Source organism: Hylobates moloch, unplaced genomic scaffold (assembly GCF_009828535.3).
Source record: "Hylobates moloch isolate HMO894 unplaced genomic scaffold, HMol_V3 SCAFFOLD_8, whole genome shotgun sequence".
In the NCBI taxonomy this organism is placed as follows: Eukaryota; Metazoa; Chordata; class Mammalia; order Primates; family Hylobatidae; genus Hylobates; species Hylobates moloch.
The window spans coordinates 101,081,615-101,108,515 of record NW_026652283.1 but is presented as its reverse complement, the minus strand read 5'-3'; the positions used below and the strand labels follow the sequence as shown (position 1 = coordinate 101,108,515).

The window sequence follows — 26,901 nt, the reverse complement described above, 5'->3', positions numbered from 1 at the left end:
TGCTGCTTTTAAGAATTCAGTTCCATTTTGGCAGCAACTCAGTAAGTCTTACAGATGTAAATTTTACTTTAATAAGTGAGCAAGAGGAAGGAATAGGTGGCTTTTTGTTATTTATGTTCTCTTCATTCTGTCGATTTATGGATGTACTGAATTGAACCTTATAAAAAGAAACCTAAAGATTCAAAGGAAGCTCTTTAGAGCAAGTTTCAGCTAGTATAAAAGAAGTCAACATAAAATATTCAATTTTAAATAGATTCATAAGCTACAGATGGGCCACTGTTTTTTGTTTATTTGAATTTTACCTAGAGCAGAGATGATGAAGTGTAGATTTAAAAGCTTCTAGCTGGGTAAAAAATTTTTGGTTAATCTTTCCTTACTAAAGAATCTTATACATCCTTTGTTTAGCACTTTAAACTGTCACAGTCACTGACTTTTTAGTATACCTGTTTGATAGCTATCATCGCTGTACTGTTTAAATGGAAAATAATTTTCTCCACTCAAAAGCTGGTTTAACAGATGTCTATTATATGAATCATATTAACAACCAACAATTAGTACCAGACTTTGAGATATATAGGCAAGGACAATATTTCACATCCACTTCAATTTCAAACAAAAATAATTTATTTTAATTAAACAATTTCTTGGTATTGTTCAAAACATTAATCAAGCAATTATCTCATTAGACTTTTTTTCTTTACAAAGGAAAATTTCCAATTTTGGTTTTAAAAAAGGCAAACCAGTAAGCTACATTAGAGATCAGATATAATATACAGCCTATGCAGCCACATGAGAAATAGTTTTTGCTGCTTTGTTATTACACAGGTAGTTGCTTCCTTCAGCTAAAGCCTGGAGTATTGTATTTGTTTTATGCATATTGGGTTTGGTTCTATTACTTGGCAGGAGATTGTACTCCCCTGAGTCAGCTGTGTTCATTGGTCAGAATAAATTCCAGGATCTGACACCAATTCCATTAATCACAGACAAGCCTGAATAAGTGTAAGATAATAGAAAGAAAAAAATATCTGGTGAATGGTGAACATTGTCTATGTATGTATGCTATTCAGTAATATAGTAGAAGAGATCTGAGATTTTTTTTTGAGTTCAAGATATATGAAACTGTCTGTCAAAAAGGATAAAGTCCTCTTACATGAAATACTTTAATTCAGGCAAAAGGTGTATGAACCAAGTAAATCTCCACCCTGAAAGAACTTAAATTTCCATGTGAAGCCATCTTTATTTCCTTCTTTATTTACAAATAATTGGCCACTTAGAATGAGTGTGTGGACATTTCATGATTGACAATATCAATGCAGCCCAAACCCTGATTTCTATGATTAAAAATTCTAATTTAAAATCACTTTCTCAATAAATAGAATATTACAACACAAAGTCTAACAATTTAGAAGCTGCTCTACACAACGTGCAGCTGTAGTCCCTTTGAAGAAAATGACTTTTTATCATTACACACATACATTTATGTTTATATTATGGCCCACTGAAGGGCAGATTCGACTGAAATCTATGTGATGCTCCTTCTACTACTTACTGAATAGTGTGTAGGGTTACAATCATTTGTTTACACTCCAGAGTTTTTCAACTATTTCATTTTTTTTTTTTTCCAATTAGGACTTAAGGAATGTGCTGGGACAAAGTTGGCTTCAGTGATCAGGTTGTTTCGAGTCTTAGAATTCAAACTTCAATTCTAAAATTTTATCAACAAAACACTGTGACCAAAAAATCACTTTAAATCAAATATTGAAACACAACAGCATATAAAGATGGTATAACCTAAGATACTTTTATTTCATTATATTTTCAATATCTTTATGCATTATAACAACAGAAATGTAACCTATTCACATCGCCATTTGTTCCATTATGCAATTTGAAGCAACATACATGGTTTCCTTTTCTTTTTATGAACAGATATTTAGACATTTCACACTTTGTAAAACCACGTCTACAATCTCCAATTCCATTCTTCTGAGAGGCAAAATTTTATAATTATTATCGAAGGCAGAGTTCTCTTTTTTAAACACCTTAAGTTTACTTATTAATTAGCATAGTAGCATATTTCAGATTCTTAGAATATGGAGCTAGAGGGTGCTGTTTCATACTAGGAAACCAACTATGTTGGTTTTTGTACATATTGTACAGTATGTTCAAATATAGATACTGAAGACCTCTGCAAAATTTTAATCAAAATCCCCTTTCAGTTTGTTAAATAATTTCTTGGGAGGACCACTGAAAGAGATAAGTGTCCTCATGGTGAAATCATGAATCTCTTCCAAATTAATTCTTATAAAGGCAGTTCTGATTATGTTGATCCAAGTAATGGAGTGGTGGAAGGTTGGGTAAAGGCAAAGTTTTAGTTTTAGTTTCCCCAAATGCTGTCTCACTTGATTTAGGAGGACTTGGAAATACCCAGGAATTGTCTTCTAGAGAATTTCTGCCATAAGAACTGTGTTCCTGAAAGCATGTACCATCATTAGGAATGGATCTCTCATTGTCTGTCCATGATTGGAGGACTGCTTTCTCTGATAAAACCTTTACATCTCCTGGTAAAGGGGAAGATGCGGTATGACAAAGAGCTTTGCCATTTGGTGACAGAGGGGGATGTCTTGTGTACGTTGCAGTAAAATTCATCAAGTGCAGTTTTGTGCTGTCTCTTCCAAGGTCTTCACTGCATCCTACAGGGGCACAGGCTAAAAAGAAAACAAGACTAAATGTCAGTTTTCATGACATTTGTGACCATAAAATTTGGTAACACTTCACTAATTTGAATTCTAGAACTGGTGATGAAATTAAGATTTCCAAGTTAGTGTGATCATTGAGGCACTGTGACTAGGAGATAAATGACAGATGATCTGAGTTTTAATCCTGGATCAGCAATTTACTGTGACTTTAGATATTTGTCTCTTAGCTGCTCCTGATGTCTCTTTGCTTGTCTGCAGAATGGATATAGAATTCCTGTCCCAACTATGTCATAGAGCTTTTAAAAGATGAAGAACTACATATTTTTAAAAGTTGGAAACTAATACAGTTAAAATACAAATAAAGATCCTGTTCTTGGCTCTTACTGTGGCTGGAGAAGGGTTGCAGACTGTTCACATGGCAGTGGGGACTGAGACAGTTCTTAAGTATTAGCAACATATTAGTTAAATATAATATTCCTTTGCTCAAACTCTTTGTCCACAGGCAGTCCAAAAGCAAATTTTTCAGAAATAATTGCATTTTTAATTGGTGAGACCCAAATGAAGTTTTTATATATCAAAGGCTTTTATGGATAAAGCAGTTTAAATAAAATTTGTAAAATCTTGTTTCTTGTAAAACACAGCAAATATTAATGCTACTGTGGTCACAATATAGGTAAAGTAAAAAAAAAAAAAAACCAAAAAAAAAAAAAAAGTTTTGTACAAATGCAATGGCCTAGAAAAAGACTACTTAAAAGCTATTATTTCACCACAGCCAGCACATTGGTAATACAGGTTTCTCCTCTTCCCTCTAGCTCAGCCTACCAGTGTGGAAAGGTAAGTTTATCCTTAGCTCAAAAAGGATGGCCAAGTGTAACTAAGGCTTGACTTCATGTAATTTTAGAAGAAACAGATTGAACGACATTATAAAATAAGCTCATTGTTTTTCCTGGGAGGGTGGATACAGATGGAGGAGAACTGGAAGTGTAGTGTTTGGCTTTGGAAAAAAGGTGATACAAAGGTCAGGAGAAAGGTGGTTCTAGTCTCATCTCTGTACTCCTCAAAGCAATGAGTTCTGTGTAAGGAGTGGTGACCTTGAGCCTGCCACTGTCATAGGAAATGTGCTAGAAAACTTATGTTCCAAAGCACTGAAAAATACCTTATTAATCAGCTAGGAAGGAATACAAGGATGAGCCATGTCCAAGTATGAAAAGAGCATTGCTCCTTTATTATTCTTTGGTAGTTCTATTTATCATGTAAACAAAGCTACATTGAAAACTCAATGCAGAATTACTCTGTGAGTCCCTTTATAGAGAGATCTTATTTGTACATTCAACCTTTGGTCTCATATATAACTTTGACCACTGGAAAACTCGAGGACAAAGTGAACCAAAAATTAAGCTGGACTTGCTAAAACACCATACTATTTTCCCTGACTTATATGTAACCAACTCTCTAAAAATGAAAAGGAGTTCTAAATTCAATTTTCCTTCCCCAAATTTAACATTTTTCCTCACTAATAAACACTCCTGAGGAGAACTATTTATGACACAATCCTCGTGTCCTCTTTAAGACAATGTGAAATATAAATAAGTAATTTTAAACTAGATGGTGATTATTTTTTATAAAAAGTTCTATCTCATTTTTAAAAAGTAAATTTTAGGGCATTCAAGTTTATATCACACAGCTTTTCAGAAATATACCTGTTATGTAATACTAGGTACAAATGTACTAATTTTTCTCTAAGGTATAAAAATAGCTTTGGCGAAAGTAGCTACTACTAGTTAACACAAAAATCAAAAAGTTCAGTCAGTCAAGCAGTTAAATATGAAAGGCAAAGCAATGAAAATTTTTGTTTGGTTGAAGGGCATAAGGGGAGAGCACCTAGTTTTCGTTGTAATCAGCTATAACCTTTATGGAAAGAAAAGCTTATAAGAAATGCAAAAACCCAAATAATCAAAGTTTGTTTTCTTTTTCAAAACAACCTAAAAAGCTAGGTGTTTGGTGTATTCTGTAGCACTGGAATGAATATTTGCTTTTGGAGTCTTTTTTTTTTTTTAAATATATGAAGTAGCTGTGGTAAAAGGTCAACTAGAGCAAACTTAACACCTCAGTCTTATACACATAAGCAACACTTGGCTGAGAAAAGCCACAAGGGGAAAAGAATACAGTACTGAAGAAAAAAACACATCAGCAACACCTTTATGTGTGAAGTTGACCAGTATGAGACTGAAGCCAAAGCAGAGAATGGGTAGGCTGCGAACGTACTATATATACTTTGGCTTATCAATCTCTCATTTGATGAGATTTTGATAAGATATGACAGCTAGTTGCTCTTCAGGCAGTTTGGCTGGAATCAGTGGTTTCCGGTAAACAGTGACTTGCCTTTCTTGATTGCAGTTGAGGTTTTCAGTTTTCTTAGTAGTTCAGCTTGTACTTGAGTCACCAGATGTAAATTAGACATTTCTCTCTTCAGTTCCCAGTATGCATGCTGCATATTATCACTGAAATAAATTATTTTACAAAAAGTTAATACTCATCATTCTTTTTTACAGACAAAAGGGAATAACTTAAGAAATATGCAGATCAAGTTTCTGCTCCAATTAGTTTTGAGATGATGTAAATTGAATAAAACAATTGAAAGATATTTAGGGCATTATAAGTGAAAAGATCTTGAAAGAATAACACTGTCCATCTGATATGTAGCAATTAACTATTATATTAAATGGTATAATAAAAATATTATAACTGATGAGAGCTTCTTGCAGAGTCTCAGAACTGAGATTTTATTTTAGGCTATAATGTGCAGCTATTAATTAGTAAGTAGTAAGAAATACGTTATTTGCAAATCTGATTAAGAGTAAAGTTACATTCATTCAAATATGAATCAATTTGTATTTATCTTTTGATTGTTTTGACACCGTGAATTGAAATGATGTATCAACTGCTGAATATATATCCAAGTCCACATTAAAATAAAATTTAGGTTTCATGCATTACATTCTTTATGTTTGACTGGGCTGTCTCATAATGTTGGTTCTAAACCAATGTGACATGACAGCACAAGACATGAAGAGCCAGATGATTTCCTGGTAAGGAAAAAGAAGCTAGAGAGGGAGGATTATATGAAACAGAAATAGAAACTTCAAAAATGCCTCTCCTATTTTTATAATTAAAAGTATTTTACCTCAATTATCTAAGAAATTATAATTAGTGATTTTAAATCTAATTTTTATCGATTTTGTTTCCATTAAACATTCATATTCAGACATTCATGATTTTCTGTTTTTGCTTCTTAATTGCCAACTAAATGAAATTAAAATCTTCAGCATATATTCTCACTTTGTTGTACAGGAATATCACAAAATATTAAATGTAAGACTAAATCTTATAACATTAAAAAAAATTATTACCTCTTAGATACTAGTGTAATTTTAGTAGTACAGAAATCAAACTAGACAAACATGCCACCTTATGCTTCAATTTTTGTGTTACCATAAACAAACTTCAAAAGGATAACATTTTTGAAATCTAATATCTCAAATTACAGAAGTAATATAGTTTATATTTAATATATAATATATAAAATATTATTTTGAATTATGTAAGGTGAAATACCTTTTTGTCAATAAACTTTACACTGCTTTTAAGAAAAATCTGCTTTAGTCTGTTGTAAACATCATTTGTTAAGTTGTAGTATATTAGAAATCACAGAGCTTTTTGCAAGTTTTTAATAGGTGTCAAATAGTTCACAAAATTAGCTATGTCTACTTCACCAAAAAACATCTGAGTTGTTTGCTACAATGAATGTTTCACATAGGAACCTGTCTTAAGTGTGAAAAGAGTTGTTGGTTTCTTGGTACAATTCTAGGCATTCAGTATGCTTTCCGAAGAGCTACTCACATTATATAGCAGTTAAGTGTGAACACTGAACATGTGCTAATTCATTCATTCAGTCATGGTATGAATAATACAGCTTAAAAATAGTTTATTATTGGCGTGAGACAGTAAATCAGTGCCTGTTTTAGAGAAAAGAAGAGCAAATACTGAAGACAGTTCTGAGTACTAAAATACACAGCTAGGCATGGAAATAAGGGAAACAATTCTAATAATGGTGTTTACAGTGCCTAATACAAACTTTTCAGTTCAATTTAATGAAGACTGCTTAAAACTTAGGTTTAGTTAAAAACTAGGTCACTGAGTTTAATACACATGTAGTCTTGTTTTTTGCTCTTAATGTAACCTGAATTTAAAACTACAGATAGACAAATCTAAAATTATTACTAAGTATAGCTCTCCCTCTTGTGGATAACAAAATAACTGCAGTTAGTGTTTCGCACTTTACAGTTAATATTAAAGTGCTATAATCTTCAAGGTGTGTAAAAAAAGTATTTTAAATTCTATCTACTTGAACAAAATGTTTAAACCATTATTTAAATGATATTGGAAAAGGCAAGTTGTTATCCCTAATTTTTAGCAGGCTTCCAATTAAACCTCTTATCTAGGTATTTCAAAGACAATGTATAGATTGTGACCTTCCTATCCTCACTGCAGTTCCCCAACTGGGAGTATAAAGTTTAGTTTTGCTTTAAATGCCACATAAGCAAAATGCTAGTAATATATATAGTTGTCTATAAAGAACTTATACAACTACTTAAAATATTGAAATGTAACACTGAAGCTTCTCAAATGAGAACTCTAAAAACAGATAAAGCACAAATAATGATGGCTGAGCACTTACTATATGCTAGGCACTTCACCTACATTGTCACACCAACTTGGTAAAGTGAGTAACCTCATTTTACACATGAGGAAATGGGTTGAGAAGTCTACTCCAGTCTGCCATGTTGCTGTTCAAAGCTGTCTTTCACTTACCCGGTCTAATGACTGATCACTGCCCTTTTGGACTAACATTTTTGATATCATCATCAATTACCAAGCACCTACAATATGCTGACTGCCAACACAATCTTCTAAGTTTTATACTTCTCAGTATAAAGCTTCACATCTCTGACTTTTAAGTGAAACCTGCTTGTCCACAACTGAAGGAGGGAGTACATGTCCTGCTTACAAAGTTTAACAGCTAAAAGCCCAGCTTTCTTAATTGACACTATATATGGAACTCTTTAATACAGAAATAACTATTCCTTGTATAAGAAAAATCCACTTACTTGAGTTTCTACTTCAGCCATACATATTTTTCTTTAGCATTTGAAAATTTACTGAACTATTACATCCTCCATCACAGTAGAATTAAACTATGGGATATTCTTAGCCAAGAGTTATAGACTTAAAAGTGTGTATTTTGACAACTGTGGTTCCCCCCAAACAAGTGGCTCTCATTTTTTATTGCAAGGCACAGCAAGAATCATTTTACACTGCAACCCAAAGAAAACAAGTTCTAAGAAACCATACTTACCCTTATTGTGTGTAATGCACTCTGGTATTGGTATGTTCTGACTTATTCCATATTTTTATAATGCTTATTATAACTAATAAAATTTCACAGCACCAAGGAAACACAGAAGAGCTTGAAAAACACTAACCTAATCTTTTTTTTTCTAAACCTGGAATTTGCATTTTAGGAAGTCATCTGTAACACAGTTCCACAATATAAGTTTACAGATGATGAGTAAAAGAAGTACAGTGACTCCCTATCCAGATCTGGTTTAAAAACTGAAGCCATCAACCTAAAGCCAAAATCAAAACAGGACACTGGCAAGACATGGTTAAATTTCTGATAGGGCTATTATTGTTAAACGATGTTTTATACAAGGAGTATCATATAAAAGGCCTCCAGTAATTAAAAGTTTCACTCTCTTAGAGAAACAGTATACTACCTCATTTGCCTGGCAATATGATGGAAGAAATACAAAAAAGGAGAGTTCCAAAAAAGCAAGTTATCCAAATAACTGAAAAATATTCCTTGAAAATATCTAAACCTTTAGTTAATGGTTTAATGGAAATATCCCTATGTACTTTCTCCAATATTGTAAACTAATCTGTCATCTGAATTGTTCCTCTTACAAGTGGATAAAGTAACTTACAAAGATTAACAAAACACAAGAACATAAACTGCAAACAGGCAGAAATGATGAGGCAAAAAATACAAAACAAAACAAAACAAAATGCAGTGGAGAATGAGGTTAACATAAAAATGCATGATAAAAGTTGACCAACAGTAGGCCACAAATTTGGTTATAAGTTTTCTAGTACATAACCAGAAGAGAGAAACCTAATCAGTTTTGCAGTTCACATTGTCTACCTGATACAAATGCAAACCAATTTGCAAAAAACCACAAGTGTATATGAGCACTAAGAGAGCCACTGGAATAATTACACAATTCTTTACATACATACTGTTGGTATGGCTTTAACACAAAATAACTTTTAAACTGAATTTAAGGCAATTATTTCTAAAAACTGTCCTCTGAATTGATACTGAGCTTTAAAGAATTGCGAGACTATACTCTGGAGCCACAATTATAGCTTTGCAGCCTTGAAAATAGAATCATCTCCTTGGGACTACAACTTTCCCCAAATCCTGGCACAGAGATTTTTCAATATTTTGTTAGTTATCTGATGCCTTCAAACAGGTATTTTTTGGGGGAGTCAGGTTTTCAAGAAATTCTTAGTGGATATGATCCAAATTATGTAATCTCCCATGAATGGAAGCAGAAATTCCATTCTATATCACATGCTTCAAATGTACTATTTATATAGCCCCTGTATTTGATCTCTTTTGATGATATTTATTCATTCTCTACTTTCTAAACTGATTAGAAGTGGCTTATAAAAAGGACAATACAGAAAAATAAGGGGAAACCTAGGTTGACAGGAGAAAAGAAGGTAACTGACAAGATAATTTTAAGAAAGTTTACATGGACACTATACTAGACACATTTTTCAAAAAAAGAAAAAGTTTCCTTGCGGTAAACTTAGATAAAATTCGAAGGCATAATTGAAAAGAAAAAGTTTCCTTGCGGTAAACTTAGATAAAATTCGAAGGCATAATTGAAGTACTGTTCAAATGGCAGAGTTAAATATCAACAGCTGTACTGCCAGCTCACAAAGCCGAATAAAACAGTTACTGCTGGCACTTTATAGAAAAAGTCTGCCAACCCCTGATCTAGAAGAGTGGCTATATGTCATTTCCTCAAATTGTTTTTCCTAATTGATCATTTCTCTAAAGCAGGTTTTTGATAGAAATTGGCCTGATACAATTCACATTATTTACTTAGGTCAGTAAACTTTGGAAGCCAAATGATAAAACAATGAAGTCAGATCATTACTTTTTATTGGATGGAGGGTAACAATGTAGAGAGGCTATCTTAACATAGTAGAAGCAACAATTACTAGATAGCTTAAAACACAGAACTGAAGTTACTTAAGTAAAAATGATACGTATTTGAGGAAAAAGGGTTGAAAAAGTATATGAACTCTGATGGCTACTTCTATTCTTATGCGAAGAGGGAACAGTCCTCAAAATTCATGCTATCCCATGATTGCGCCACTGCACTCCAGGCTGCGCTACAGATACTCTGTCTCAAAAAACAAAAAACAAAAAAAATAAATTTCATGCCATCCCAAAGACTAACAATGGCCAAGTAAGCTCTTAGGACAAAGGAATGTTATTATATATCGATAACGAATAATTCTCCATGTACAAATTCAGTATTACAGAATACTTCCACATAGCTAGTTCCCTAAAATCATACCTAAAATATTACTAAATGTTCAGAAAGTTTAAGGCATCCTATTTTTGTACTACTTAAATTCAAAGCTGTTATTAACAATTAAATTTTATTTTACAAATATATTGTGATCAGAGGTTACATTCAGTATCCAAACAATATCCATTTTTTGGTTTTAAGGTTAAGTCATAAAAGAAATCTAAGGACCTACACAAAGTGACTTATGGAAGAAGACAACGTATTGTTTTAGTGCTGAAGAGTGGTCATACCTTGAAATGCTTAGTTTTTGGAGATCTCTGCTCTTCAGATTGTCTTCCTGATACAGATCCTGTCATTTGTTTAAAAAAAAGAAGTTTAAAAGTTGTAATTTTTACAATTTATTTATTCTCAGCTCTTTATTACCAGAGACATGTTCAGGTTTTACAGAATATATTTGTAAGTGCAAAGAATAAAATTAGATTTTATACTCAATTTTAGTGAAATACCTCCAATCTATAACAAATATCTCAATCACTTCCAATGGTTTAACGTATTAATGCTTTAATTTTCTTTAAAAGAACAAAATTGCTCTCATTCTGTAAAAGACCTTGTAATCTTACAAAATATATTTCTAAAGATACCAATCTGAAGTCTATATTCAAAAAAGTATTACACATTTATCACATTTCTGTTTACTTATGGTACGGGTGAATGAATTCTATGGGAAAATGGAAGTTTTTTTGGTATTTTACTTTTTCGTAGTATTACCAAAAACACACCAGAATTTTAACAGGTTACTGTTGTAAAACATCAGCATACATTTCCTCCTTCCACATGGATTAAAAATGACCTGGCGAGGACATCACAAAGTCCCTATATGCTTTTAAATTTAGTTGATTTAGGTTGCAGATATGACAGAAAGAACCTTCAGAAGCTATTTTTAAATGACTTAGTATGTTTGAGACAACTCTAACACACTTGTTTGCAATGCATTCTCATTTAAGGATCTGTAACAAATGAAAATGATTATCACAGGTACTAATTCTCCTGGCAGATGTGGCCAGTATAAGCTCAGAATACAAATTTTAATTTTATTATCTTACTAATACAATCTAAATTATATAATTTGCAGTGAAACATTAAAAAGCAACATAAGGACTTCATGAGTACTCTGAACTTGAGAATAAAATGTGAAAAATACCTAATCTTATAGGAGTTAAAACATTTCTAGATCTCTGATTTTAAAACTCTTAACAGTTAAGTTAAATCTTAGGGAGGCCTAAGGAGAGGGGAAACAGAACTGGCCCACAGGTCCAGGAGGTTTGACCACTAACCAGACACATATCCTTGGACATTGTTTTTTCCTGTGCCTTATAGGAAATAATGGAATCTGATCAGATCACTTTTAGTACCTTTGTATCATCAATTAAAATTGTTTTTAAAAATTAGTATATACTTATGCATATACATTCATTGAAAACCTTCCTCATTTTTAAAGCCAACAATATAAAAAAATTTGACAGTTTGAGTGGGAAAATGTTTTTCCAACTACTATCTAACAATTCAGACTCTAATGTACATCAGCAGTAAGCTCATACAGACTGTATCTAGTATTCAAAGACCCTTTTGTTGGCTAGTAATAGATCACCTATATCCTAAAGGTGGTAATGGATCTGTTCCCCAACTAGTGCCACATGATGTGGGAGTTTCATATAAGGTGAGGCCCATGGCTATAAAATCTTGGGAAATAATGTTCAAGTTATATAGGTTTCTATACTATAGCAGAACCTTTAATATACTACAGTACACTGTGAATCTCTAACTGGGCTACTGTTATTAGGGACTTTAGACGTCTTCTAAACCAACTTAATTTTACTGATCCAGTATCTCTTTTACTTCTTTGGCCCTAGAGTCTGTATTTCTCACAGGATCAACGGTTCTGAATATAAATGGCTGGAATATTAGGGGACACAGAAAGTCTAAAAGGCCCATAGTGGAACTGCCCCTGAAACCTCACTAATATGAAATACTAATGAATTGAGTTCCCTCACTAAATATTTAAAAACAAACAAACAAACAAAAACACTATTATATCCATGTAGGATGCTATTACATACTTCAGAAGGTTTTATAAAATGTTTCACTGAAAGTATCATCTTAAAAGAAATTTTTTTAATACGGCTAGAGTAATGTGAGCTACAGTAATATGGCTAGAGTATTGTGAACATAAATTTCTCTATTTGGCTTCCTCTCAGATTCCTGTATCCAAGAGGACTCTGATCAGCAACATCACCGAAACAAGATTTGAAAGTATGCATCAAGATTTCAACTTGGAACACTTGATAAACTGTTATTTCCACTCTTCCTTTTCTTTGTTCATTTCTTTTAGTTGTGAGTGAGCCCTTTTTAACTTCACAGCCTCACCCTACCCCTAATAAATGCCTGTGAAGGTGGGGGCCATGTTATAAATATTTCTTTTTCAATATTCCTCTCTTAGCTCATCTTCAACTGTTAAAAGTTTCCTGTCTCTCAGATTTAATTTAGTCATCAGTTAAAGAAAGTGATTTCTTCTATCTCTAAAAGTCTGTTTCTGTGATTTGGTTACTTATGACAGATGAATTTAAACTAAAAGCAAATTTATTCCCTAGCACCATCTAGTGGAAAAGAATAACTAAAATGCTAAGAATAGAAATTTCAATACACATAAATACCTAAAAGTACTGCCCTTCTGGATTACTCTAATCAAATTTTTTAAAAAAGCATTTACCTACTGAACATACTATATAATGGCCACTATGAAAACTGGCTGTGATTAATATATTAAGTCTTGTGAGCATGATAGTAATGTTTGATCAGGAGAACAAAACTGTGTCCCCTAATATTCCAGCCATTTATATTCAGAACAGCTGATCCTGTGAGAAATACAGACTCTTGGGCCAAAGAAGTAAAAGAGATACTGGATCAGTAAATGAAGTTGGTTTAGAAGACGTCTAAAGTCCCTAATAACTGCTTTATATACACTAATTTAACCTTCATGAAAAAAGGTATTTAATGTCTACTTTACAGAAAACAACTTCCCAAAAGTAAAATGGTGTTCCTAATGTTACAGTTAATAAGCAACACCAAAATTATGAGCTAAGTGTCCGATTCCAAGGTACTGCTTGCTACATTACAACAAAATATCCAGCACGTATAAAGGCTATCAAATTATTTCCTTTCAAACAGAATATAAATAATGACAATTATAATTCAGAACTTCAAGGTGCATATCTTTTCCTGTAAACCCATCTTTTGAAAAGAGGCTTCTCAGTGGTGAAGCCTCTGTGGAACCATCCTGTGGAACAGGATGCTGAGTCTTTGAAGGAATTGTGGTGTGTGGCCACAAGCTCAAGGCTGGGAGAATCAACTTTATAAGTAGGAAAAAAACCACTTTGACTCTAACGGGAGTTGACAGTAATTTTTGTAGTGTTTCCCTTTTATCAGGGATGGGGGTGCCAAAGTGAGTTCTCATTGCCCAGTTAAGAGGAATTCATTTGGCCAAAGACTAGGCAGAGTGCTATATTATTCCCAATGTCTGGCTCATTCTTATCGAGTGGTCACCTCTCATAAAAACTACATTACAGAAGAAAGAAGTATCAGTTCCATCTAAGAACACTTGAGATTCAGGGCAGAATCTGGAAAGCAGTCAGGAAGTATGGGATGGAGTTCCCCTTTCAGGTGGTGGCATCCTAGAGGAACAAGAAGTAAGAAACAATTCCTCAATAGTGTTAGAATGTTTTGGCAGGAAAATGGTTGAGTGGAGAAACAATTATATAACTGGTTATACCTTAGTTTGAGACACATGAATGCATAAAATGGCTATTTGCACCAGACTACTAAGCTTTTCAATTTCTTGTAATAATTACTTAAAATCTGCATTTGGCGCATTGCTCTCACACTACCTTGCTTCTTTATCATTTTTTCTTTTAATCTCAGCACTGTCATGATGTCTAAAAACATAGATCCAAGCTTGTTAGAACCTGATGTAAAATACTGGGCAAACAGACTCTTGGTGAGGACCTAAGAGGCAGCTTGTTTTAGTGGTTGACTTCAGACTAAACACACTTCAGCAACTTGGCAGGTTTTTGTTATTTTTTTCCAATTCTTGAATTCTCAGATATTTGCTGGTAGTTAAAAATGCCCCCAAAGTATTAGTCTTTTGAAAATAAGTAAGTTCTGTCATGTTTTGTTTGTTGGTTGTGTTTTTTTGTTGTTGTTGTTTTAATTATAAAAATCGAGTTGTCCCTTATGATATCTAAATTAATGAAACTATTAAGTAAAATAATATAGGACTTAAAACCTGAGTTCTCTTTAAACTTTAGAGGAAAAAAGAAAGAAATTGAAGGAAAGAGAGTCTGAAAGAACAGTTATAATAAAGTAATAAGCTTACTAAAAATCAACCTTTTAAAAAACAAAATTGTATAATTTTGTGACAGACTAAAAGTATATGGCATGTCAAATTTTAGCAGAATGCTTAAAGAGGTAGATAAACAAGAATTTTTTAAGGAATAGAACATTCTCTAAGTAATTACAATTTATTTTAACTCTATGGTTTAATACAATCTTAGTTATAAATCCTACATATGATACACAAAGAATACTGAATTTCTCAATTTAATAATTCTGTAATACCGTTTGTTTGGCTTTCTGTAGTTCTATTTTGAGATCGCTACATTCTTTTCTCATCAGTTCCAGCTCTTGTTCCAAACCATGGATCTTCAGGTCACAGCTCAACTTTTCCACCTCCCAGTTTGATGAAGGTGGATTTAAATTCCTCATCACTACAAAAAGCACGGACACTGAAATTGTTATCTTTTCCTTCTACATTGACTGCAATTCTTAAAAATAGGTTATTCTGGTAAAATGTAGATAATAGAAAAACTAACATAAAACATATATGATCAATAGTTTTTTAAAAACAGTAATTATTAATACTTTCAAATATTTATGCTAAGGAGAATAAGAAATCTAGCAATCTTGTTTTAGAATTTCTAAAGACACCTACACTAAAATAAGCATATGCTAAAATTGCAGACAGATCAATATTCTGCATAAGGTTAAAACAGTGACAAAAATAATAAACTGAATAAACTGAGGCTCAGCTAATCATTCCATCTAGTCCTCTCAGAGAGTATGAAGTTTGACCAACAAGCTCAGAGCATGATGTCAAAACAATTATCCTTAAACATTCCACTGCAGAAACTCAATACAACTGGATACTGCTTTATTCTTTAAATTAGTACCTCAGTCTCTCTAGCTACAAAAAGCTCCAACTAGCTATGCTAAGAGATTGCATCTCAATCTCCTATCAGAAGGTCTCTCAGAGGCCCACTCTTAGCTTGTCTCATCGAAATGAATATTCATGGGAACAGGCTATTTATCCATATGCCCCAGATCAAACTTTCCACCCCAACATTTCATCTGCACCTTGTAACAACCTTCAGAAAGAAAAAGAAATTTTAACAACTTCACAGCAGTGTGTTTAACTGTGGGCAAGATGTTCAATAAGAAAGAGAAGCCAGGACAACCAGTGGGCTAGATGATTTCACTTCTACATCTTGCTGCAGGGCTTCTACTCTTTTCCTCTTCTGCTTCATCACAACCTAGACCTGAATAAAAACCATCACATTTTCTCTAGGAAAAGTGCAATATATAGCTAAGGAAAAGTTAAAGGAAGTTGGTATTATGTGAAGGTAGAACAGAGAAATTAACATAAACCTAAAAATTAAAAAATAAGTTAAGGTCTTAGCATATGGATACGGAAAACTGTTGATATTACAAATAAATGAAAAATATGTTAATTCTGTTAGAATATTTATAACAAGTAACTGGCATACCCTGCTGAGTTTCCACCTCTGTCCTCAGCTGGAGGAGTTCTACTTCTTTAGATTGTAGCTGCTCATTCAATACTTTCAAAGATTCAGAGTTGTCTTTATTCTAGTTAAGTAGGGAAAATGCCAAATTACATTCAATAAAATCTACACATTGGTATTATATTGTAATTTTCAGGAAGATATTGAAAAAAACACATTCTTGTCTTTAAAAGCAAGGTGACAAAATGAACTCGGTTTCTCAGAAATCTCTTTTTTTCTTTTTCTAATTTAGGACATCATTATTCACTCGCCTAAAAAAAAAAAAAGACTAAATCTACCATGTCATAGTTTTTCAAAATAAGTCAGTGGTGTTAGATGTATTTAAGTCCTAAACATCATTACATCTAAATATTTTACATAAAAATAAGTTAAAATATTACTAAAATTTCCATTTTGCCTTGAACATGTATACAAAATTTTAATTACTAAATGTACATATTTAACTTACTTCTAATTTTAAACCTCTTGAAGGAGAAAATTCATTTCCAAAATACAGATGTCATTCTTTTCAAATCAACTTACCATTTTGTCCAGTTTGCTCTTCAAATTATCTCTATCAATGCAAACCTCTCGATATGCATGATAGGCCTTATTTACTTGTTCTCGTCCCACGGAATTTGTTTCTTCATCAAATCGAGCTATTAGCTAATGGTATGAAATTAGAAGAGAAAGCTTAAGAGAGTATTCTATAGATAAAAAATAAGTCAGTGTTCTGATGGCTCCATATCTTACTTCAATCATTGTAATAAGGGGATAAAGCCTGGATTCATTAGGTGAGTATTTCATTTCCACAAATTAATCTTTACATAGAAAGCAAAAATGTGTAGAATATTTTTTGAAGCTTTCTATGCTTTTACATAATCAGTATTTTATAATTCATGGTATCTGTTTTATAACATTAAATCATCATAACTACAACAGAGTATAGATGTGATACACACTGCTTAGATGTTTTTTAAATTAAAAGTATCTAATTTCTATAATCATAAAAAGCAGCACCTTAGGGCATATTTGACTTTTTTTTTTTCGAGACTGAGTTTCGCTCTCATCACCCAGGCTGGAGTGCAATGGGTCGATCTTAGCTCACTGCAACCTCCGCCTCCCAGGTTTAAGTGATTGTCCTGCCTCAGCTTCCAAGGAGCTGGGATTATAGGCGCACCACCTCGCCCTGCTAATTTTTCTATTTTTAGTAGAGACAGGGTTTCACCATGTTGGCCAGTCTGGTCTTGGACTCCTGACCTCAGGCAATCCACCCACCTAGCCTCCCAAAGTGCTGGAATTACAGGTGTGAGCCACTGTGCCCAGCCAAGGCATACTTGACTTTTTAAGAAATAGAAGTGTGTGTTAGTTCGTTAAATCCTTTATATTACAGGATAGGAATTAATAGGATTGTTGGTCATGAAGTACAGAAATATTTCCAATGTTAACTATACATAAAATTCCATTTTTCTACTAAACTTTAAAATAAAGCTATGTGCTCCAAAATGTTACCTTCTCTCACTGTATCCCAATATGTTACAAATTTACATAATCAACATTAAAGTAAATATAATTCATATGAATACAAATAAATTATAATTATTTTACAACCGACTCCTTTCCTCTTACTTCCCACCAAAAATGAATCAAACTCTACCAAGCCCCATCTTCAAGTTTTTTTTATATAGGATAATTCATTTCCTTGGATAATTAATTTCTATTACACAGGACAATGCATTCTTTACCTTTTGCGGTAGCTGTTCTTTGTAGGATAAAAATGCTCTTATCTGAGCTGAAAAAATAGAAACTAAGCTAAGTTAAAACTTTAAAACTCAAAAATAAAAGGATGACTGAAGAATATTCCCCATACATAAAGCCAAGTAGATTGGTGCTTTATATTGAATCAGCTACCTTACTTATATATTCGGTAACAGTTAGGTGTGTCACAATTATACATGGAAAGGTAAACAGAAAACATTATTTTATCAATTAAAACTATTATTCCTATTACATGTGTTAAAGAAGAGAAAGAATGTTGAAGTAAAGATTTCAGCCCTGGTAAAGATATTATTAAACCTATTGGACAATGTTCCAGAAGCTTCTTCCTTTGACACTTAATTTCCTTTGTTGGTAAATCTTTTTTTTTTTTTTGCCCAGATTTGAAAATTCTGAATAAAATACATGCAGCTATGGAGGTAAGTAAACCTGAAAATGAAAGAAAAATATTTGGAATATAACTCCAAGTTGTTAAATCCTCTCCTACAAATATTTACCAAGTACATGGTATGTGAAACAAAGGATAAGTATAATGCCCAGAGTTTTCAGATTAGCAGTGAGTTATTCTTGGAAATTTAGTACAAGCATGGAAGACAGGACAAAAAATATTCAAAATTTCAAATATTTTGAATTATTCCTTACGTCACAAATGCAATGAAGGTAAAAGATAAAAATTACCTTTTCTTCCAAAAATCTTACTCTCTTCTTTAACAAAGAGTTCTCTTTCTCTGAATCCTTAAGTCGTTTTTTGATGTCTTCATATGCAGTGACAAGAGCAAAATGGGAAGCAACAGATTCATCTCCTGAATATATTGAAACTGGAGTCACTGTATCTCTCTTATGGGCTTTCTCATGATTCAGAATACAGATATCATCTTCTACCAGTGCATCCATGACAGCTGTTTAAAAGAAAAAAAAAATGAGTGACAAATGTCTCACTGAATAAGTGAAAAGGAAAAAAAGTTATATTTAAGAATAATGTAAATACTAGGACAAGGTTTAAAAACCAGACTGCCTGGGTTGTATTCTAAACTCTACCATTTAATGTCTGACTTTGGGCAAGTTGCTTAACCTCTATGCCTCAGTTTCCTTATTTATAAAGTAAAAGAAATAATAGCAAATACCTCATAGAGTCTTAAGAATATTAAATGATATCTATAAACCACTTAAAACCATAATTATTAGTACGTTCTATAAAAATCTGAAATATCAGTTTCATTAAAACAATCAAAAATTTTTAAAATACTTTATCCCCAAATATTTATTCTCCTAACATTTCCACTTAGATCTATTAGTAGCAAGTTTTATAGCTTCTCAATTTATAAATTTTCAAAAATTCTTTGAGTACAATTCATTACAACATATTAATATTACAGAAGTCTTAATGCGTACTCTATCTTTCCATACCAGTAATTGGTTATGTTTGTTGTATATTTAGAAGACAAATTAATTAACATTTGAGTGTCCAATATGTCCCACTATCATGCACTACATTCTTTTAATATTACCTTTTAATTATCTGAACAATTCTATGAAATATGTATCATCTATATTTTATAGGTAGGTCTTAGAAAGTTGAATTAGCCCTGTTAAATCTAGAAGAATGTTAATCTCTGTGAGGGCAGAGGCTATGTCTGTTTTGCCCATCATTGTGTCCCCAACTCATCACTGTGTAGAAGTTGCTCAATAAATATTGATTACTGAATGAAGACTGGGTAGAGTAGGATTCAAATCAAACTCTGACTCCAAAACCTAAGAGAAGAGGCTAGTTACCTTCATTGTTTAACGAAAAACTGACTTGCTCTGAACATCTACTTTTGCTGTTAGGTCCAGCATTACTTCTCTGAGAGTTAGGTTCCTGAAAAACATGATGGAAGGAGAAACTGTGGCTAAAACCTTTTAAGACCTCCTGGGAAAAACAGAATAAGAGGGACTTTAGATCATGCAAGAGAACCTAAAACGTCCTTTTAAATATTTTTTAGTTTAAAATAAAAAACTGAATATAGCATTCTAAATAAAGATTATCAATTGAATTTCATGTATCTTAGGTCAGTAATTATTACTAGAAAGTGAGTTTTTAACTATCCCTTGCTTGAAATAAAATTTGGTTACTTACTAATATCAGTCACTGTTCAAGAACATTATAGATGAAGAAACTGAGGTAGGAGGAATTTAAGTATTTTTTCCAAAGTAACATAGTAAGTGGAGAGTTGAGATGTAAACATAGGCATTAACTACAGCCATGTTTCCAACCCGTGTTTCACTATGCCTGCTTTCTTCCAAAATGTCTAATCTCCCTCCTTGTGTCAACTAATCCCTTTAACATTTCTTTTGCCTTATTTCAGACCACATGAATACCAACAAAAGGTTTTGTGTTTTTCTGGGTCTGGTCTTATGTCATTATATTTTTGCTTTTCTAATTGTACAATTAAAAACTTCCAATTGTTGTCAACTAAAGCAACAGCTGGGAGCATCTAAGCAATTTGTATCTAGGATTACAAGAAAGGCAGGTTAAAATAAATGTGTATAATACAAGTCTTGAGTAGGTAAAACCTGCCATCCAGTCAATCTTCATTAACATCAATTTAACATTTTCTAACCATACAGGACAACTCCCACTCTTAAGGTACAATCTTTCCCAGTTTTTCAATAAAGTCCAAGAACAAGAATAGACTATGCTATCTACAGTATACCAAAAAAGTGGCAGATTCTCAGAACCATAATTAACTCATGCTGCTTCTGATGCAAGCTGCATTTTCTCCTAATGATGAAAAGTTTAAGTTTTCTTCCTCTAAAAGAGTTTACTTTTCAGTCTCCAGATTCAATGATATTCCAAAATAAGAGCAAACATCATTCCAGTCATGCTACTGCTAGCTGAAACTCTCATTATTTCCTTTCAAAAGAAAAGTACAGGTTATTTTCATATTGCAAACTGAAAGTATGCATATATATCTTCATATAAGAAAGACTCTTACACACACACACACACACACACACACACACACACCCCTTAAAAGTAGAGCAAGTAAAATAATCATAGACGGCTAGGTAAGTGGTAGAATGCAGCCTGGTTTAAGGAGAGGTAAAATTGTGCCCATAGTAGACATTTGACTTAAATAATTTAATACTCAACCCAATGGGCAGGATTTATTTGATGTGGATTTTTTCTGAAGACAGCTGAAAACAAGAAATCACATAATCTGCTCTACGAAGTCAAAAACAGATATCCTGCAGTTTGTGTATTTTAAGGATTAGGGCTCATGCACTTCTGTTTTACACAAAGTTCTAACTAGCTCAGCTGTGATTTACTTGTTCATTTTTATCATGAAACAATCATTTACACAGCAAGGAAAACCCAGAGTGAGAGGCAGAGTTGTGCAGAAAAATTATTATTATACCATAAACGTAGGTAATAAATTTGAAACAACAGAATGCTATGGGGGGTCTGAGGGATGGGGAGAAAAAGTGGTTTTCAAAGAAGATACCACAAAAGAGCAAATGTCTCTTAAGACTGTACTCTTATGTGAAGAGGATGGTTATTTTCATTGTACTGTACTTATTGTACTTACACCTTTACAGTTTGCTAACTTTCAGCAGGGGAACAAGTTCAAAGATCTAAGTGTGGGGAGAAAGGTTGAGAAGAGGAGTGGCAGGAGATGAGATTTTAGGCAGGATGGAGACAAACTGAGATGGTCCTTCCTGGTAGAGGCACTGTGGATTTTGGTGCTTATTCTACTGAATTGTAAAAACACAGGCCTAGACATGATTAAAGGGTGTGAATACTTACAGTGTTGATTTTTTTTTTTTTTTTAATTCACAACCAGATGAACTACTTAGCATTATGCTAAATGTTTACAAACATTATCCCATTTAATTCTCAAGACTACCCTATGAGGTACAAAATCTTATCAAACCCATCTCACAGATGAGAAAACTGGGACCTGGAAAGGTAAAGAAGCTTAGCTAGGATCACATCATTAGTATAAACCAGGACTTGGATTTTAGAGCCTGAGCTATTAATATTTTCCCCTCTCCAATGAATCTTTTACAAAACCTTACACTCCTACAAAACTAGGAACCCCTCAGAAGGCTTACAAAAGTACTTTACATGGAAGACGGTATATTGATACAATAATGTCACATTTTATAGAACACGATAGCTGGTCATTTTTAAGACAATATGAGTAGTCAGACTGGTTTACCTATTGATATGCTACCTTTTTATTTATAAATCAAAAGTTGCATGTATGTTGTCTCTGTAAGAAAACAACGGCATAAAAGGATTTTTTCAAGTTTTATACCATTATTCTATATATTTATTCTATACACTATAAACATTACTTGGAATACGCTGAAAAGCAGCATCAAATTGCTTATCTGTCCTAAAACTTATGTAAGAAATAGCCATATATTAAAACATACAATGTGCTAGCACCACATATATGTATCAACTTTTATTAAGTTTTAAAATAACTGTCATTTAAATTTGTTATAAAATGGAAAATTAAAATTTTAATTACTATCCCTGCAAAAATCAATATGAAATCACAAGCATGAGAATATTAATACTTATCATATTAGTCTGTACAAACCAGACTTCTGGAGAGTAAAAGCTACAGGGCCAGGGAAAATGAGATCTTAGAAAGGAAACAATACAAGGCAGATATCCCATTATATTTATTAATATAATGAAAGGAAAACTGTTAGCAAAGTAACAAAGTAGGCTATGTGTTGCCTTTGGTTTTATTGCTATGCAAGCATCCTTTATAAAATGTATTTCTACAGAGAAATAAAGGGAGCTGTGGTAATCAGTCTCATCATCAGTTTTATACACTTTTGTTGCGATGAAATGGCGGTGTGTGTGTATCCAAATCAGCTGGCCCATGAAGTCTGATTTTCTAGATAAATGGTAAAAGTGTAACTGGCTATTATTCTATTTGACAAACTAGACCAAGCTAGTTATACCATTTAACATTTGAAGAAACTTAACATTATATTGAGTCTTATTTATCATAATTTAAATGCTCTTAAAATAATAAATCTTTGTTCGCATTAATCTTTAAAAAATAAGTGCCGTGAGCAGAATATTGTTATCAAAAATTAAAATTACCAAAGACTAGATAGTATTTTAAATAGTCTAGCAGAAATTGAACTTTCAAAACTTCAAAACACTGTCTAAAGACAAGCTTAAGTGGACTTCTCTCAGTGATGAAAATCAGTAATAAATGTATTCCACAGGGACATTCCATAAATAAATTTTGCTTTTCCAAGGGCATTCTAAGAAGCTGGAGATGACTGAAAGCAGTGTTTGACAAACTAAGGTGTGGACCACTGCCTTAGAATTCCTCCACGTTCTGTTAAAAAATACTGATTCCTAGCTTCCACTGCAGATCTATGCAAATCAGAATATCTGGGGTGAAAAACTGCAAAATGCACTCTGAATAAGCACCCAGGTGATTTTAAGTCATATTCCAATTTGAGAACCACTCATCTGAGAAAACAAAGCCAAGCAGTTACCAAGTAATTTACAGAATTCCAATTCTAACTAGTATCCTTGAACATTTGTGGGCACGGTTAGTTCTATGTTATGAATTAGTAAACACCCTTTAGATTTTATTTTTAATATTATAGAAAGTAATTTCACATTCATCATCTCATCACAATATAGTGGGGTGTTAAATAAAGCATATTTATAGGCAAATATATCTATATGTAGTCATGCAAACATTTTATATATTTGGCAATTAAACTTTGTTTCTCCTTAGAGGTTTACTTAAATATAAAAAGCGAATTAGAAAATATTGAGGTAAACATTATTGACAATTATTTTTGAGAACAATGAAATTCCCAAGAATGATAAAGGAGAAAGGGCACAATTTGTCAGACAAAGTAGGTAGAAATAAGAACAGTAGTACCTGAAGCTTGGAGAGAAACACAGGGGAAAAAAAAGATTCAAATATTATTAGAATTATTTTAGAAGATCTTAAATTTCAGTCTTCATCATTGCAATCAACACCAAGAGAACTCTCAGTTGTTCATATGCTACGTATGTCAAAGTTTGGGATACTAGAAAACATATCTGCTGATATCAGACTGGTCTTTTTTCTAGGAATAAATATGATTATCCTGTCATATTTCACCACCTTTATATCTGCCATTTTCGTATTTCATCATCTTTATTTCTGCCATTTATTGATCACTTACCATATGCCAGTCACTAGTGCTTTCACATGCATTTTTCTACCACTTAGCTAAGTACTGTTATGAACAAAGTCTTAGAAAAGTTAAATACCTTACCTATAGCTACACAGCTAATCAGTGGCAAACGTGAGATGTGAACCTAAGTAAGCTGTCAGAAGTCTATGGTCTTAATACAACATTCAGAGAGGCAATACAAAAGGGATTCTGGTTACCTAAGAAGAATATGGACAAGGCATAACTATGTCAAAAAGAACACTTGCCCAGGATTCAGAAACACAGATTCTAGTCTAGGATTTGCAACCCTGATTATAGTTTAGTTCGCTTTACCTCTCTAGATCAAAATTTTCCCACCTACATAGAACGATAGGGTTAGACTACATCACTAAGATGCCACCTTACTAAACTGTGAAGGCAAAAGTTTAATACAAATACAGAATAATGGCAACCTAAACAGAGAGAAGGGAATTCACATTTATGCCAGGAACTGCATAAAAGGTATGGTACACACACTATCTCAAGTCTACACCAAACTTGGCAAGGTATTAGCACCATGATAAATGAGGAAACTGAGGCTCAAAGAGGTGAGGTAAATTGCCTGTATTCACCACAGCAGTATGTGACAAAACTGAAGTTTGAATCAAGGCCTATATGGTAGGCTCTTTATTCGATATTGCCTCCTGAAGTAAATCATATTTAGAATTTTCACCACCTTTCTACCTCTGAAAAGTTAGGATATTCCTGAACCTATTTCGTACAATCAGTCAAAATACTATGGGGCAAGGATTAAGTCTTACGAAGACGAACAGACTAACGCTTATTCTCCTTTCTCAATTTGTAAAATAGCCTAACTAGTTTATAAAGAAGGGTCATCAAGTACCTCTTTTCAAGACATCATCTCTTAATCTGTGTACATTAGCAATAAAATGCCCTATAATTCAATAAATGTCCAAAAATGTACTCAGCATTAGATATACAATATGAAGAAAAACTCCAGTTCCATTTTTATGATGCTCACTGAGTTATCCAACAAACTGCGTTAGTTCAGAAATCAGTTTGTATTGCACAGAATCAAGACACTTGCAGAGTTAGCACAGGTATGAAGAGCAGTCTACTTCTTTTCATTCCTTTCATACAGTAATACCTCTAATGCAACTGAGCATCTACCATACATTCAATGTTACTGGTGTTATTGAAAATTATTTTCTAACAGTGAAAGTAGGGGAGCCAGAAATGAAAATCAGGCAGCTGACTCCAGAGTCAGCGTAACTCTTAGAAACTATGCTTTGGTGCCTTAGAGTATGTATTACCCCCATTTCAGAGATAAGGAAAATGAGGAAAAAGTATAGCCTCTTACCCATTGTCAAGTAAGTGGAAAAATCAGCATTCAGATACTGGTGTTCTGACCTAATCCAGTGTCATTTCCCATTATGTTATGCTGTCTCTTTAATATTAAAACCTATTTGCGTAAGATGTCTCGCTTACAAACAATATCACATTAAAATTTGGAAATATTCTGTAAAGCATGCACTGTTCTGAATTTACAGAAGATGGAATGATCAGAAGATTGGGCAATTAGATATGGCGTTTTTAGAGAAATGAAATTGTGCCTTGAGATCTTGCTCAATCCAATTTGAAATTCCAATCTAAAACCCAAAATGTCTTCTATACTTAAGGAGCAAGGGCCAATTTTAATCCTGGTATGTCTGTCTTTGATCACCTTAGCAAATTTCCATCACCTCTTGGAGCAACTGATGGTTTGATTTGTATTAGAGTTTTCGTGGGTATTTTATCTCGCTTTCGAATATTGGGGTTTCTTGTGTGTTTAGCCTACCTTGCACGTAGCAGTAGTTACTCAACAAACAGCCGCAGGCTGGAATGAATACCGTATACAGGTTAGACATTGGAGAAACGACGAATACCTGTTAGCCCTCTATCAAGTGCAGGGGGTCGATATTCACCACTCAGATGCCCCAGGGAGTACCGTCCTAGCCAATGTCCCTGTTTTCTTTCCGATAATTTGTATCGGAAAGAAGCATTTAGCAGTCTCAATGAATGAAAAAAAAAAAAAAACTGAAGGCGCCCCAGTAAGAGTACGGAAAGAAAAGGAGTAATTAGAGAAGTGAATGACCAAGAAGGGCCTGGACAGCTGGGAGTGAGGGTGACAGGGGAAAGGGTGTGGACAGCTGGGTGTGGGGGTGACTGGGGAAAAGGGATGCCCAGGAGTGGGCCGCTCCCTAGTCAAAGGAGGGGGCGCAGGAGGGAGTGAGAAAAAAATGACGTGTCTCTTTGGAGCAGCAACAGCAAAGGAGGTTGGCCGCGGCACTGCCCGCATCCCTATCCTCCACCCGGCCCTGGCAAGTCACTCACCCAGAAGCCAGGCTACGTAAGGCCGCCCCCAAGGCCGCCGAGTTTCGATTCCTTAGTGTTTGGAAACAAACCGGGTGACCGAAAACAAACCGGGTCGCCAGGGGTCACCACGGGCTTCCGGTTTCTTCGAAGACACCGCCGCTTCCACAGCGAAGGGAGCTGCTCCGGGTGCGTCGCGGAGGGAGTCCCATTTCCTCTGACTGGGCAAGAGCCCTGGACGTTCTGGAAGGACGGAAGAGCGGAGGCAGGAGGGGCCGAGCCGAGGCAGGAGGAGAAGGCCCTTTACCCAGCAATACG

At 33.7% G+C, this 26,901-nt stretch overlaps 1 protein-coding gene across 4 annotated transcripts; it reads right to left on the bottom strand.

Moving 5' to 3' along the window:
* Positions 1–601: 601 nt before the first annotated feature.
* On the bottom strand, positions 602–26,844 carry AZI2 (5-azacytidine induced 2). Of its 4 annotated transcripts, XM_032162244.2 has the most exons (9): positions 26,605–26,844; positions 19,810–19,894; positions 18,715–18,935; positions 16,804–16,926; positions 16,246–16,345; positions 15,041–15,189; positions 10,660–10,718; positions 5,082–5,200; positions 602–2,708 (listed from the first exon to the last, which is right to left on the bottom strand). In XM_032162244.2, the coding sequence occupies exons 3-9, from the start codon at positions 18,928–18,930 to the stop codon at positions 2,296–2,298; spliced, it is 1,179 nt and encodes a 392-aa protein (XP_032018135.1). In that variant the 5' UTR covers positions 18,931–18,935; positions 19,810–19,894; positions 26,605–26,844; the 3' UTR covers positions 602–2,295. The 4 variants fall into 4 exon arrangements, with proteins under 4 accessions (XP_032018135.1, XP_032018134.1, XP_032018136.1 ...); XM_032162243.2 differs by lacking the exon at positions 19,810–19,894; XM_032162245.2 differs by lacking the exons at positions 602–2,708; positions 5,082–5,200; positions 19,810–19,894 and adding an exon at positions 9,063–10,241 and having other exon boundaries at positions 26,605–26,748.
* Between the last annotated feature and the right edge of the window lie 57 nt (positions 26,845–26,901).

Coding starts and splice junctions, on each gene's coding strand:
- AZI2 (XM_032162244.2), bottom strand. CDS start 18,930: ATGGATGCACTGGTAGAAGATGATATCTGTATTCTGAATCATGAGAAA. Junction 16,927..18,714: donor TAAGATTTTTGGAAGAAAAG/GTAATTTTTATC, acceptor TCATACCATTAG/CTAATAGCTCGATTTGATGA. Junction 2,709..5,081: donor CTCAACTGCAATCAAGAAAG/GCAAGTCACTGT, acceptor TTTTCTTTTTAG/CCTGTGCCCCTGTAGGATGC.